The following is a 14794-nucleotide window of genomic DNA, read 5'->3' as shown; positions in this document are numbered from 1 at the left end:
CGCTGCTGGGAGAGATTTCCCTTTCTCTTCTTTGTTTGCACAGCTCCCGGGGCTCAGCTTTGGATTTGGACCCGCCTCTGCGTGTAGGTCGCCTGAGGGCGTTTGTTCTTCGCTCAGACAGGACGGGGCTAAAGGAGCTGCTGATTCGGGGGCTCTGGCTCACTCAGGCCGGGGGGGAGGGAGAGGCACGGATGCGGGCTGAGCCTGCGGCGGCAGAGCTCGGCGTGACGTTGCACCAGCCTGAGGCGCGCCCTGCGTTCTCCCGGGGAAGTTGTCCTTGGATCCCGGGACCCTGGCAGTGGCGGGCTGCACAGGCTCCCCGGAAGGGGGTGTGGATAGTGGCCTGTGCTCGCACACAGGCTTCTTGGTGGCGGCAGCAGCAGCCTTAGCGTCTCATGCCTGTCTCTGGGGTCCGCGCTGTTAGCTGCGGCTCGCGCCCGTCTCTGGAGCTCCTTTAATCAGCGCTCTTAATCCCCTCTCCTCGCGCACCAGGAAACAAAGAGCGAAGAAAAAGTCTCTTGCCTCTTCGGCAGCTCCAGACTTTTCCCGGACTCCCTGCTGGCTAGCCGTGGTGCACTAGCCCCCTAAAGGCTGTGTTCACACCGCCAACCCCAGTCCTCTCCCTGCGCTCCGACCGAAGCCCCAGCCTCAGCTCCCAGCCCCGCCCGCCCCGGCGGGTGAGCAGACAAGGCTCTCCGGCTCAGACCTGTTATTTTAACTGTTAGAGCTGAGCTGGGCCTTGGGGACCATCTCATCCAATGTTTTTTACCCCAAATCTTTTTACTCAAAATCCCAAACATAGAACAGATGAAAGGGAATAACAGTTCCCTGGTCTATTTAAACCTCCAAAGCCTGGAGAAACATTTTTTTCCTGTATGAACTGCTGAATCACCTCTTCAGGGTCCTGTACTTCCAGGAAACACAGCTTGAAAACCCCTCCCTTTATGGAGATATAAAACCTGGAGGGGCGAGGTCCCAGAGTTCATTTCCCCCCAGGTTTTTGACCCCCAGCTCAGGGCTCTCTCTGTTTGCTTTACCGAGGGACAGAAAGGCGGTGCTCAACCCAAGGGCTGCCTCTCTCCCTTTCTTGGGTTAATATACCAACAGATTCCTCGTCTCTGTGGTTGAGCCCACCATCCGGTGTGTACCCAGCGGTTCTTAGTTCTGCTCCAACCTCTAGGAGCGCCATACTCCTTCCTCTATTAGCCATCACCCATACCTTCTCTGCCTACTGAACCCTAAGGAGAAGTGCTGACAGAGGTCAAAGGCAAGGGTAACACCGCGTGAGGCAGGTGGCTGGGGGGAAGCAGAGAGGGTAGAAGTCCTCATGGCACCATAGCGTGGGCTCTTAGGGCTCCACCCCCTGCTGCAAGGCCATGGGTCAGTGATCTGACATTCAGAATCTCATTTATTTATTTATTTATTTTTAAGAAACTTGACTGAGACTTTATTTTTCCATCTGTTATTTAGTCAGCAAATATTGTGTCCCCAAGGTATACCAACCTCTGCTCTAGGGGCTGGGGAATACGTTAGTAAATAAACAACAGAAAAGTCCCCACCTCGTGGAGTTTACATTCTAGTGTGGGGACATAGACGATCAAAATACGTAAAATAGATATTACATGGTGTTACGTGTCTTAGAGAAAAAGGAGGGCCTGAGGTGTCTGTGGGCGGGGGAAGGAGGGGAGTTGCAACTTTATTTTTAAAAATTTTATTAGCGTATAGTTGACTTACAACGTTGTGTTAGTTTCAGGTGTACAGCAAAGTGAATCAGTTCTACGTATACATATATCCACTCTTTTCTTAGATTCTTTCCCCGTATAGGTCATTACAGAGTATTGAGTAGAGTTTCCTGTGCTATGCAGTAAGTCCTTATTAGTTATCTATTTTATATAGTAGTGTGTATATGTCCAACCCAATCTTCCAATTTATCCCTCAGTAAGTCAGACAGAGAAAGACAAATATCATATGATATCACTTATATGTGAAATCTAAACAAAGGGTACAGATGAACTTACCTACAAAACTGAAATAGAGTCACAGATGTAGAAGACAACGTTTGGTTACCAGAATCTCCTTTAGTCCCCTTGATTACTCCATGGCAGTGGTTCTCAAACGGGGATAATCTGTCCCTCCAGGGGACATATGGCAATGTTTGGGGACATTTTGGTTGTCCTTACTGGGTGGGGGCAAAGTCCTGCTGGTATCTAGTGGGTAGAGGCCGGGGATGCAGCTAAACATCCTACAGTGCACTGGGCAGCCCCCATCACAAAGCAGTACCCAGTCCCAAGCGTCCGTAGAGCTGAGGCTGAGGAACCCTGTGCTTTGCAACCACTGTTCTCCCCATCTGATAGACAAGAAACAGGCTCACCCCAGACATTCAGAGACTGCGCAACAAAGCTGGGATTTGATCCCCAACACGTGTGATTCCAAAGCCCAGACTCTCGCTTGACCACCATGCTGTCGCTTCCATGGACAGCACCACACTGCCTACAGAGTGAAGCCAGTGCCTCCAGCTGACCTCAGGGTCCTTTCTAGACAGCCCCCAGACTGTCTTTCTGACTGCTGGTCAGTCTAAGATATTTGCTGTGTCAGCCTCAGCTGCCCTTCCCGGTCTCTGCTCACACGGTTTCCCAACCAACTCATATATGATCCCCCTTAACGCTTCCTCCCTCAGAAATTCTTCCCCTCTCCTCTAAGAAGAAGTCATCAGCACTGTCTCTGCAGCTACCTGTCTCAGAATCATCACCGCGTGCACATTTATGTAGCAGTCAGCATCCCTCCTGTGCACTGGACGCCGCGTGTGCTCCGCCTACATTTGCTCCTGGAATCCCCACGGTGACCCCGCAGGCCAGCCTCATCATCCCCATTTCATGAAGGAGGAAGCCAGGGCTCAGATGAGTTAAGTGACTAAGGTGGAATCACAGCATCAAGGCACACGGGGTGTGGATGGGAGCCCAGACCCCTGCTCACCGGGCCCCGGGACCTCCCCACTAACGGTCAGCAGCCACATGTGACTCAGCTCCTCTCCCAGGGCCTGTCTCCACCTTGAGAGGTGCTAAGCTGGAAAGGATGCAGACCTGCCAGCAGGCCCCCCGCATGGGAATCAGAGAGACCAGGGGAGGGGAGCTGACATTGACCGAGTGCCGACCCTTTATTGGTCGCAGAGCTGGGTAATTTGCATCGTCAGAATCACTTAATATTCACAGCCACCCTGTTGGGTAGGTGTTACTATTATTATTATTTTTTCGGTTAACAGATGAGGATTCTGAGCATTTGGTCTGTCTATTGGCCTTGGTTAAGATCACAGACAAGGTGCCTGGTAGAGCCAGGGTTTGAACCTGTGAATTCTTCTAAGATCCTCTTTCTGTGTTACGAGGAGGCAGCTTTCAGTTGAGTAAGAGGAAAATCTTTCTAGCCATTAGGGCTTTAAAAAAAATGAAACACGTTCTTTCTGGATATAAGAGCCCTGTGCATGCAGAGGAAAACCAGTGGACAGGTGGGTGACACTGCCAGGGAAACCATCAAGGAGCCTGGTAGGTGGGGAAACAGGGGCTGGGTAAGACCTTTAAGTCCCTTCTCTGGGTCAGTGGATGAGAAACCTCCCTCTCCTCTCTGTCCCCATGGGGTTCTCTCCAGGGGGTGTGGTCACAGTCCCTGAGACAACTGTGCTCAAAAGGGAACTCTCCAGGTGGTGCTTTCTTTCTTTCTTTTTTTACATCTTTATTGAAGTATAATTGCTTTACAATGGTGTGCTACTTTCTGCTTTATAACAAAGTGAATCAGTTATACATATACATATCTTCCCATCTCTCTTCCTTCTTGCATCTCCCTCCCTCCCACCCTCCCTATCCCACCCCTCTAGGTGGTCACAAAGCACCAGCTGATCTCCCTGTGCTATGCAGCTGCGTGGTGCTTCTTGAGTCTTTTTTTTTTTTTTTACTTAGCAGGTCTCAGGGTGAGAACTGAGATTCTTGTTTGGGCTCATAGGAAAGTTGGGTACAAGTTACTCCCCTCGTCTGGGCTACAGGATCCAAGCAGGCTCACAGAATTCTCTGCATTGAAATTTCAAGCCCACTGATGACACTCCACTCCTCTGCTCTCCTGATAGAGCATTTCGGGAGAGATGTCTCTTTCTGCTCTAAGACTAGAGCATGCCTGGGTCCCTGGCTAACATACCATATTAATACCTTCAATCTCCCACCTTTCATTTCTAATGCTTTCCAACTCTATAATCTTAGAATATGTGTTCGAAAATTCCCATTATGACTTTCATCTTTTGGAGGTAAGGAGTCCCCTGGATCCTGAGGGAATCAAGGAACAGGGGGGTGATCACCTATCAGGGATGCTGTCACTGACATGATGGAGGAATTTCAATGAGGAAGGATAACTTCTAAATTCACACAGTCCATGGAAAAATATGAGTGTTTTTCAGTATAGCTTTTGGACTAAATGTGATCGTTTCCAGGATTAAAAAAACAGAATCAACTATTTGCATAAACCCATTGTGTTTCAAGTCAAAGATGAACAGACCAAGATATCTGGGAGACAGAGTCACACCAACCCATAACAGGCATTCTTGTTCACTCTGTCCCCACACCAAAGCCCCGATCCCACCATGGGACCCTCCCTCTTCTACTAAAAGTGGCATTTGGATCCCTAAGCAGAAAACTCAGATACACTGAAAATGAAACGTTTTATTTTGAAGCCCTTGGGGCTTTCTGCCAAGTCATCATCTCTGACTGTTCTGACTTGTATTCCGGCAGAGAATACACTTTCTGCTGGCAAACGACCAATCATGCTTAGGTCAACTGCTTGCCAAGGTCATTTGTATGATTGATTCCGTGATAAACATCATCTGGTGATGTCTGTGTTCTCTGGTTCATACAAATATCATGGGGACCCTCATGTCCCCTCCTGGAGCATGTATATTAAAGAACCAGTACACGACAAAGGAACCAACCAGGGAGGTGGGGAGAGATGAATTGTTTTCATTCAGTGCCCGAGAAAACTCACAAGTTCATATACATATTTTTTGCTTTCTAACAACATCATGTACTGTAGTATGTTTTTGAGGAATTCAGGGGAAATCACTGAGATCAAGAGAGACCCCAGTTGCTTGAACCACACGGTGATAACTAATGACACTCACATAGCTTGTATGGTTTTCACACAGCTGCCATCATTCATTCCCTCATTCATTCCCACCAGTTATCACTGTGCACTGGGGGCTCCTGCCCTCAAGGGGCACCGTCTACCCGCCTTAATATGCATATATGCAGATGACCGTGAGACACTGTTAAAGCAGCATCCAGTGGGAGGAACTGACTCTCTACGCTGTGTGCTGGGTGCTGGAGCTATAAGGTGGGTAATACGCAAACTGAGTGTCCCAGTCTAGGGGTGCATCGATCCCAGGATAACTTCAGCACCACAGAATAGACTGAGAGGATGTTACTATCCCCATTGTATGAAGGGGAAACCATGGTCCTGAGAGGTTAAATGGCGTCATTTTCAAATGATACTTGTGTAAAAAAAAAAAAGCCTCGAAATTCGTTTGTCATAATTCTTTCTGCTAAAATAAAACTGAGTTATTAGTTGCCAAATAGCTCCATTAGTCATCTTCAGCTTTTAAATTTAAAAGAAATAAAACAAAAATACGTACTGAATGCCCCATTTTTATAGGACACTGAGCTAAGTATTCGGGGAAGGTTGGAACTAAAATAACAACAACAAAAAACCAATCTGGAAAGCTGGGCACGGGCGCATCATGTTGTGGGTGGAAAGACGACAGCGTTGGAAATCATGACACCAAGATGCTTTGGGTGTTTGAGCTGCCATGGATCAGCTGCTGAGCTTCACACAAGACCCTCCCCCTCTGGACATCCCTGTCCCCGTGAGTAGAATGAGGGGCTGGACCAGAAGCTTGTTAAGAGCTTTCTAATGCTCAGCACCTTGGAGTTGGCACACGGGCAATCAGGACTGACACCCAGGGCCGGCATGGTGCACATCCAGCGGCAGGGCCATTCCACCCCACCCAAGCCTGGTAGAAGCTGAGCCCCCCACTTCCACAGCCCTCGCGTTCACCACACAGGCGCACATCTTACCCAGCCCCGCAGCAGCTCATAGGCCGTGACACCCAGGGACCACCAGTCAACGGGGTAGGAGTACCCAGGGCCTCCGTCCACATACACCTGGAACACTTCCGGGGCTGCCAAAGACAGGACAAAAGAACATTACTGCGCATCTCACTTTACACTCATTGCCTCTTACAGAGAGGACACGGGGCCAGGAACTCAGCTTTTTGGATGGCAAAGCCAGTACTCCATCTGCTATGCCACGTGGTTTCCGCACTCCGTAAGTCACGAGGTGGCTAGAGAACAAGGTGCAGGCATCACAGGAAACACCGGTGTGACACCTGGGACAGAATACAAATGGGGCAACCCAAGTGCGCTGTGGAGGGCGGTCTGTCGGGGAGGGTCAGGGAAAGTCTGGGGAGGAGGAGGGTTTGCTGGAGCATGAATCACGGTCACAGCCCGGGGATTAAAGTCTGAGTTAAGAAGAAGAAACTGCACCCCCAAGGGGCTAAGAACCTTGCTAAATGTCATTCTGCTCTGGCCCCAACACCAGGTCGGGCGTCCCAGCAACTAGGATGCTCAGAGCCCTTTGTGCCTGGTGCCTGTCTCAGGTACGGTGTTATTTTAGCGTAGGTGGGATCGCATATGAAATACCCAGGATAAGTAAATGCACAGGGACAGAAGACAGATCGTGCGTTGCCAGGGGCCGGGAGGGGGGATGGGGAGCAACTGCTCACTGGGTTTCCTCTGCGGGGATGAATGTTCTGGAACTAGACAGAGGTGGTGGTTACACAGCATTGTGAACGTACTAAATGCCACTCTGTTTGAAAACAGTTCATTTTACATTATGTGAATTTCACCTCAATAAATAAACAAGTGGAGGGTGGAGGCCCACGGGTGATGGATCCTCACTCCTCAGGGAGCTGCAGCTGTTCCAGGGTCCCCCGGCCCTGCTGCTTCCTAAGCTAATGGGCGGTGGGTTCATCATTGCCTCACCCCCAACTCATCAGGCCAGGAGTTGCGTCTCCAGCTCTAATTGTTCATATTGGCTTCCAGGAACATCTTGGGAAATGTGGATCATTTCTAGCAAATTAATTTGTAGGTATAATTCCATTTTACAGGTGTCAGAGCAGCCAAACTCTCTCACAGGGAACCAGGACATGCTGTGTTTAAAGACATCTCGACTCAATTTTCAGACTGGTATTCAGACGGCGTGGGATTGGGGAGGGCCAGATGAGGCAGATGAGGGCAGACGTGGACGCTCGAATCTGGGCTCTGGATCGGCAGCTGGACCACTGAACCTGACCAGCGGGCAGATCTCAGCTGCCCTCTAGAGACCCTCTCCATTTACTTTGTATTTTCTAGCACTTTCACCCGAGGATTCTCCTTTCCTCTTCACAACAACCCTCAGGGCCGTGTTATCATTTGACACATTTTACCGAAGAGGTTCAGAGAGGGACAGCGGTGCACAGGAAGTTACACAGCAGGGAGGTTCAGAGCTGAGGTGCGCCTTATACACTGGTCGAATCCCAGTTTGAAATAAGGTTCGTATCAACATTTGAGTACAGAAACATACCCAGTCTACGTTGGGGAAGATGTGAATGGGAGTTTGAGGAAATGTCCCTTTGGGTAATTTGAGCTTCCCAAAGGAAGCAACGTGGTGTGATGGGAAACAGGAAGAAGGTCAGTGGGGCTGGAGCTGAATTAACAAGTTCTATTTGCCTCAATTTTGTAAAACATGAACAAGAATCAACAGTGTGTTCATAGGGTTCTTATGAGGATTAAGGAACAACGCAGGCTGAGAGCTAAGCCGGATGCCTGGCTGGTCTATTGTGAGTGTTCCGGGAATCTTGGGCATGGTTTTTATTACTAGAATCGTCATTCAAACCTCCTCTTCTGACCATGCTCAGCCACGCCACGGTCCACGCAGTCGCCTGGGAGGCGTGCTAAACTTCATCGTCCTCAGCCTCATGACCATCAGTCTACAGACCCGCTGAGTTTGGCATTTCCAGCACCTTTCTGTCTGCCCCTTCCTATCGATCCTAGATCAACCTGAATGCAAAGGTGGCAATCATACCTGTTCATTAAACATCTAGTGAGAAAATATTTGATTTCCTAGCAGCTCCAGGCACTGAGCTGTGCTATTCTGCATCCCACTGGGAGCCTGAGGCTGAGCTCCAACCCAGAGGGGCTTCCTTCCCTGCACCCCAGTCTGTGTACTTGTCCTTCTTCCCTCCGTGCTGAGGGTTCCAGGACAGAAGGAGCCACATCATGCTGGTCTGTGCATGTGTAGATGTAATTCTACAGAACCAGGGCCTCGACAGCTGCTGGCCCAGCCCATGTGCTCAGTGAGGGAGGCAGGGACACGCCCAGGAGTGCAGGCGAGGCTGCGTGCCCAGGTGTCCCCATAAATCCTTGTGGTGCCTGGCAGCCCCATGCCCATCTGGAATTCAGGGTAGAAGCAGCAGCTGACCAATTCTGTCCTGGCTGTTGTGACCAACCAAGTGACAAACGTCTGCAGCCTGTGACCCCACTCCCAGAGAAGGTGACAGTCTCTCCTCCCTTGCACAGCTGGGGCTGAGAGAACATAAACAACCTTTATGTCACAATCCATATGCCACCAGAACGGCTGCTTTAGTGGCCTGGATCAGTGCTTAGAGGCGAGGGCATCATATAGGATTAGAGTTTGAAGGACAGGTACAAGACACAGACCTGTCACCATCATTTCATCATGAATGAATGAGTATGGAAACTAGTTTGCCAGGTGCTTTGTTAAGGATTTTACACGTACTCCTTCTCTTCATCCTCCCAACCGCCCAATAAAACAAGCCTACAATGATCTCCACGTTCCAGATGAAGAGGCAGAGACATGAAGGGGTGTAGTTGGGTGAAGTGTCCCCAAAAGATATGTCCACGTACCTGTGAACGGGGCCTTATTTGGAAATAGGGACTTTGCAGATGTCATTAATACAGACGTCAGGATAAAGCCATCCCGGATTCAGGGTGGACCCTTCCTAGATTCAATGGCTGATGCCTTTCTAAGAGAAAGAAGAGGTGGATTTGAGAGAAAGAGAGAAAGCCGTGGGAGGAGGCAGAGCCTGGAGGGATGCGGCCACAAGCCAAGGAAGCCCTGGAGCCCCCGGAAGCTGGAAGAGCCTCTCCTACACCTCCGAGGGAGCACGGCTCTGCAGACACCTTGATATTGAACTACTGGCTTCCAGAACTGTGAGTGAATGAACTTCTGTTGCTCCAAGCCACCACATTTGTGGGACTTTGTTGTGCAGCCCTAGGAAACTAGTAAGAGGGGCTGGGAACTTGCTCCAGGTCAGCCAGCTGGGATGGCAGAGCTGGGATTAGCCTCTCTCAGTATCTGATTCCAAAGTCCTTTCTCCTATACTGAGGTGACTTCCAGGGGTGATGGACTTACCTGAGGATGGGTCCTGATGAAAGCTGCTACCTTCCTTCCCTCTGTCCCAGAGCCTGGCACTCAGCCAAGTACATGTTAGGCACTTAATCAACGCATGTCAATTTCACCCTGGGGCCATACAGCTGGTCCAGCACATTGCTTGCCTGCTTCAGAAGTAGAGACAGCTCACAGCCTAGGACCGTCAGCACGGCAGAGGTGCAGGGTCCCTTGGAAACTGTCTTGTCATCGTCCCCTCTGTGTTAGAATTGGCCACCTGGCTTGAGGGACGAGAGTGGCTTGCCTCGGCCACAACTCACCAACTCAGGGCTCAAGTCAGAACTCCTGGTCCTGACTTCCAGGTTCAGGGAGTTCCCATTATTGGAACAGTTAAATTCAGCCATCAATGCCTGATGACTCTCCCTCCTCAGCTCCTGTATCCCCTTCCTCCTCTTCGCCAACACATGGCCCTTGTTCAGATCCCCATTCCTTCCTCCTGGTCTCCTGCACTAGCTTCTCCACCCGTCCTCTGGCTTCCAGAGTCTCCTTCTCCAGTCCGTCCTTGCTTCTGGGGGAGTTAGCTTTCTGATATGCAACTCAGACCACGGCAGTACCCTGCCTCAAGGTCTTCCTATCACGATGGCTGTTTCACAATCTGTATTCCCAGGAATGCCACCAGCCATGTTAGGCTCATAGATTTTGGAGGAGAAATGATTCTGAGGTCAAACATGTCTGGGAAATGACGAGGTTCAATTGCGTTCTTTCTTGTAGACTTCTTAGCGCCTTTAATGACTCAATAGCAAGCATGGTTTGGAAATTTATTAGACTTGATCCTGGAATCTTTTTGAGTTTTCAGTGGAACAGTACAAAGTACTAGGGCTGGAAACCCATGTGGCCTAGAGGGTGGTTTAAATTCTGTAGCCCCTCAGCTCCTACCTGTAGATCTTCTAAGCTGTATTATGGCCCAGGAGTTGCTCATGGCCACCTTGGGCTCCAGCTGCACACGCTGCTTGCCGTTCCTAGAACACCCTGTCTGTCTATCTGTCTCTTTTCCTCTCCCCTAATCCACCAGGTTCTCTCACAAAGGGTGCAGCTTCAGAGTTACCACTTCTAGGAACCGAATACGTACCATTCTGCAGGCTTCTTTACATCTGTCATGTATTCCTCAAAATACATCTCTGCTATTATCATTTTCTTATCATTCCCCTCCCTCCAGACTAGATTACAGCTTCCTCTTTATCCTCACCTCCCCCAGGCATCTCTTGATCTTTACATTCCGGCTGCATTTTTGCTTATTTGTTTGCTTCTTGCTAGACTTTAAGCTCCCTGAGGGCAGGGACGGTCATGTTCTCCCTGGCTCCCCAAGTCTTGCCTGGCATGAAGAAGACATGTGGGCAAGGTTTGTTGACTGACTAAATAAATGAATGATCGTATAAAAAAAAAAGCAAACAACACCAGTACAGCCCTCGCTATGTGTCAAGCCCTGTTCTAAGTTTTTGACACACTGCTAATAAAAATAGCTCATCTCTCTGGAGCATCTGTCATGCACCAAACTTTGTTTTAAGAGTTTAGCATTAAACTCATTTAATTTATTTAATCTAATTTAATTTAGTTAATTTACTAATTTAATTTACTTATTTAATTTACTAATTTATTTACTAATATAATTTAGTAATAAATTATAGTAGTAAAATAAATTTACTAATTTATTTAATTTACTAATTTAATTTAGTTTAGCATTTAACTCATTTAATCTTCACAATGACGTGCCATTTGGCTAGCTGCAGCTGAGTCTCACTGAGGAAAGGACCAGGAGGTTCTGGGCTGATGCTGGCAAGGCCAGGACTGGGGGTTCCCTGGAGCAGAGTGAGTGATGAAGGAACCCTGAAGCGGGAGCCCAGGACAGCAAACGACAAACCAAGCAGATAGCTGAAGTTGGCTATGGCCTCGCCCAGAAAGGATGTCCAGGGTTCAAGGTCTGGGTACACCTGCAGGGGTGATGGATAAATGAAATTTCCCAAGGTCTTCCAGAAAGAAAAACAACTAAAACTCCTTGCAATGCCCTGGTGGGGTAAGGGCCAGCCCTGAACCTATTTTGAGCCATTGAAAATGCCCACTGTAACCATCATCGTCACGCACAAAACAGTCATGCAGAGTTTTCTAGGGCACAAAGTTTCCTTCATAATTACCCACACCCATGCTCAAAGCACCCTAAGCCCCAGATGAAGAAACGGATGCACAGAGAGGTAAAGGGGCAAGTTCAGGGCCGTGGAGACAGCAAGTGGAAGAGCGTGGACTGGAAAGCTGCTCTTACCACTTTCAAGGGGCGCTCAATACAGCTGTTCCATTATTATCACGAGCAGTGGTTTTCTTTACAACACCAAGAGCTGCATTATTAATGTGGCCGTTTGTTGAGCATCTACCATGTGCTAGAAGCTCTTCAAGTTTCTTTACATATGTTATTTACTCCTCAGGAAAGCTAACATTTATGGAACACTTTCTATACTTTCACATGCATTATCTCATTTTATCCTCAGAAGGAACTTGAGAGGCGAGTACGATCATGATCTCCATCTGAGAAAGCCAGGCTTGGAGAGGTGACACAGCTACCGTGGCTCTGAGCCTCATTTGAACCCAGGCCTCCCCCATTCTCTGGGGTCATCCAGAATGACGACCAGACCTTGCCCTGTCTCCTTCAAACTCCAGACATTACACCATCTTTATGTATATGCTGAAAATGAAAATAATGTATCATAAAACAGATATACATATACACACAATATATATACTCTATATGTTCTATACGCCAAAATCTCTCCATGGTCAATGCATTAAATCTGTGAATTCAATTGGAATGAAAATCCAGAGTATTTACGAAGGTCCGGGTATTCTAAAATTAGGAAATTAAGGTTTCAACATAGTCCAAAAGCAAAAAAACCATGTGGTTCGCCATTAACATGCACATTAATAAAAGTGGCTGTTGAATCACATTCCCCAGCAACACCTGTTTCCTTCCACGCTACATCCCCAGGATCCTTCACGGTGTGCATGCATGTTGCACGGTCCATGGATAGCTGTGAGCCCACGAATGAATACACTGGGGGGACATCGGGCTGCACGGAAGCTGCTTCCCCAGCACGGCCAGTGGCATGGATAGATCAGCCCCACTTCCCACTAACCTTTTCTACCAGTAGCTGAGCAATTCTGTCAGTGCAGGTTTTAAATGGAAAGTGAGTCTGGATTCCAAGGGACATCAGAGAATTGGCCTTCCAGAAAAGCAAGAACATGGGGTGTCGTCTGAAAGAGATCACCCCGAGGCAATGTAAATATGCATGTGGTGGGCTTTGCCCCCTATCCTCACCACACAGAGTTTACTTCCTCATTAGACTAAAAATATGGAGAAAAACCACAGAAACCACCTAAGTTATAATTATTGGTCTGATGCTTTAGCTCTACGAATATTCCTGAAGGCTCTGATTGCTGCAGCGGAGTGTGACAATGCTATTCAATGTCTAGCTTACAAGCTGACTGGCTTCCAGGATCGGTTTCTACAGGTAATTGCATCCTTCTGGACTGGGAACATAGAATTACCGCATTTCAGCCTAGAGGGGACCTTCAAGGTAATTTCCTTCCTCCCCTACCTTTTGTAGGTGAGGAAGCCGAAGCCTATTGGAGGAGTTCCATGGCTTCCAGCCCAGCTGGGACCAGAGTCCAGTTCTCCTGTCCACTGAGCCTTTCTGTGGCTCACACATCCCGGCTGGCAGGATGTGCCAGATCTGGACACCTCTACCTAGAAGCCCCACAGGCATGGCACATTCAATCTGTCCAAGCCAAACTCTCCCTCTCCAACTGCCCCTTCTCCTGCGTTCTCAGTCTCTGTTGATGGGCTGCTCAGTTGTGCAAGTCAGAAACGTGGGAGTCTCATGGACCCTGACCCTCGTCCAGCCTATGTTTTGGATCATGTGATTAATTCTCAAGACTCATCATTTTTCCCTTCCAGAATCTTCCTCTCTTCTCTGGTCCTTTTTCACTTCTGCTTGGACTCATGACAGCTCCTCCCCTACCCCAGCCTGGGGCCCTGTAATCCCACTACATTTACTCCTCAAACACCTTTCTAAGTCAGTAGAATCAGTGGAACGGAGAGACGGAAGGTGTGAGTGTAGTGATTATTCAACCTGAACCTGAACCCCAGCTCCCAGGCTTACTGCCACAGTGGCCTCAGGCAAAATGCCTAATGTCTTATTTGTACCTTGGTTTTCCTCATCTGTAAAAAGGAATAACGATGTCTGCTACATCAAGTTATTGAGAAGAGAAAATGAAGTTCTGTATGTATTTATTGAGCACAAAGTAAGTGCTCAATAAATGCAATCTAACATTGTTGTCATTTTATTATCATTCACATGTTCAAATCACTTAATTAAAATATTTCCAAATTTTTCTATTTACTGTAGAATAATGGTCAAACTCCTTAGCATGAAAAATTCCTAAAAATAGGTTCCAACCTCCTCATATTTTGGCCACTATCTTTATTATACCCATTGGGCCAACTTCAAAGAATAGGACACACTTTATGTTTAATCTTCTATGACTTGCCTGGTAATCTTTACCCTATTTTTTATACTCATGAACTCCTACTCATACTTCAAAACCCAGACCAAATTTTACACCTTCTGTGGAGTGTTCTTCAAGTCCCTTCCTGTTTCTCAGTTCCCTTCTTTTCCCCTCTCTTGGCCAAGTACATCAGTGTTCTGGATTCTCACCAAACCCTTGTTGGTTCCTCCCTTGCAGCACTGATCATGCCATACTGCAATTAAGGATATACATGTCCAGCGTTCTCACTGGACTGTGAGCTCTTTGAATAGGGGTATGACTAAGTCAGGGCCAAAACGTCAGGGATTAGCACAAAGCTATATGTGAGTCATTTAGAACAAGGACTGACACAAAGCAAGTTCCAAATAGATGTGAGCTAGTTATTATTATATCAATTCATTATTGAATGGGAAATGAAATGCACACATAAATGAAAGACCAACTCACAAATGTATATGTTGTACATGTTCCCCAAATGATTCAAGAGCTCCATCATCATTCTTTGATGAGAGTGTGTGGAAAAGCTGTGGAAAGCAGAGATGAGCAGGGTGCCTGGCCTCTGTCTGGATCCCTTGGGGGCAATTCATGTTTCTTTGGCTTTTTATCTTGGCAAATGAACTCAGATATTAATTTGAGACGAAATGAATCTGCTGCATCAGTCTGATAATTTCTTTCTATCTGGTGATGCTAGTAGTGTTAATGGTAACAGAAGAGTCGTTTCATTAAG

General features: G+C 47.9%; 1 protein-coding gene across 1 annotated transcript in view; it reads right to left on the bottom strand.

The window, feature by feature from the left end:
* STK32B (serine/threonine kinase 32B) overlaps nt 1-14794 on the bottom strand; it is a 353263-nt gene that overhangs the window by 31780 nt on the left and 306689 nt on the right. The window contains exon 7 of the mRNA XM_004269626.4: nt 6105-6208. Coding sequence (XP_004269674.1) covers nt 6105-6208 — 104 coding nt within the window. The remainder of the gene's footprint in view (nt 1-6104; nt 6209-14794) is intronic.

Source organism: Orcinus orca, chromosome 4 (genome assembly GCF_937001465.1).
Source record: "Orcinus orca chromosome 4, mOrcOrc1.1, whole genome shotgun sequence".
In the NCBI taxonomy this organism is placed as follows: domain Eukaryota; kingdom Metazoa; phylum Chordata; class Mammalia; order Artiodactyla; family Delphinidae; genus Orcinus; species Orcinus orca.
This window is presented reverse-complemented; position numbering and strand designations above follow the sequence as displayed.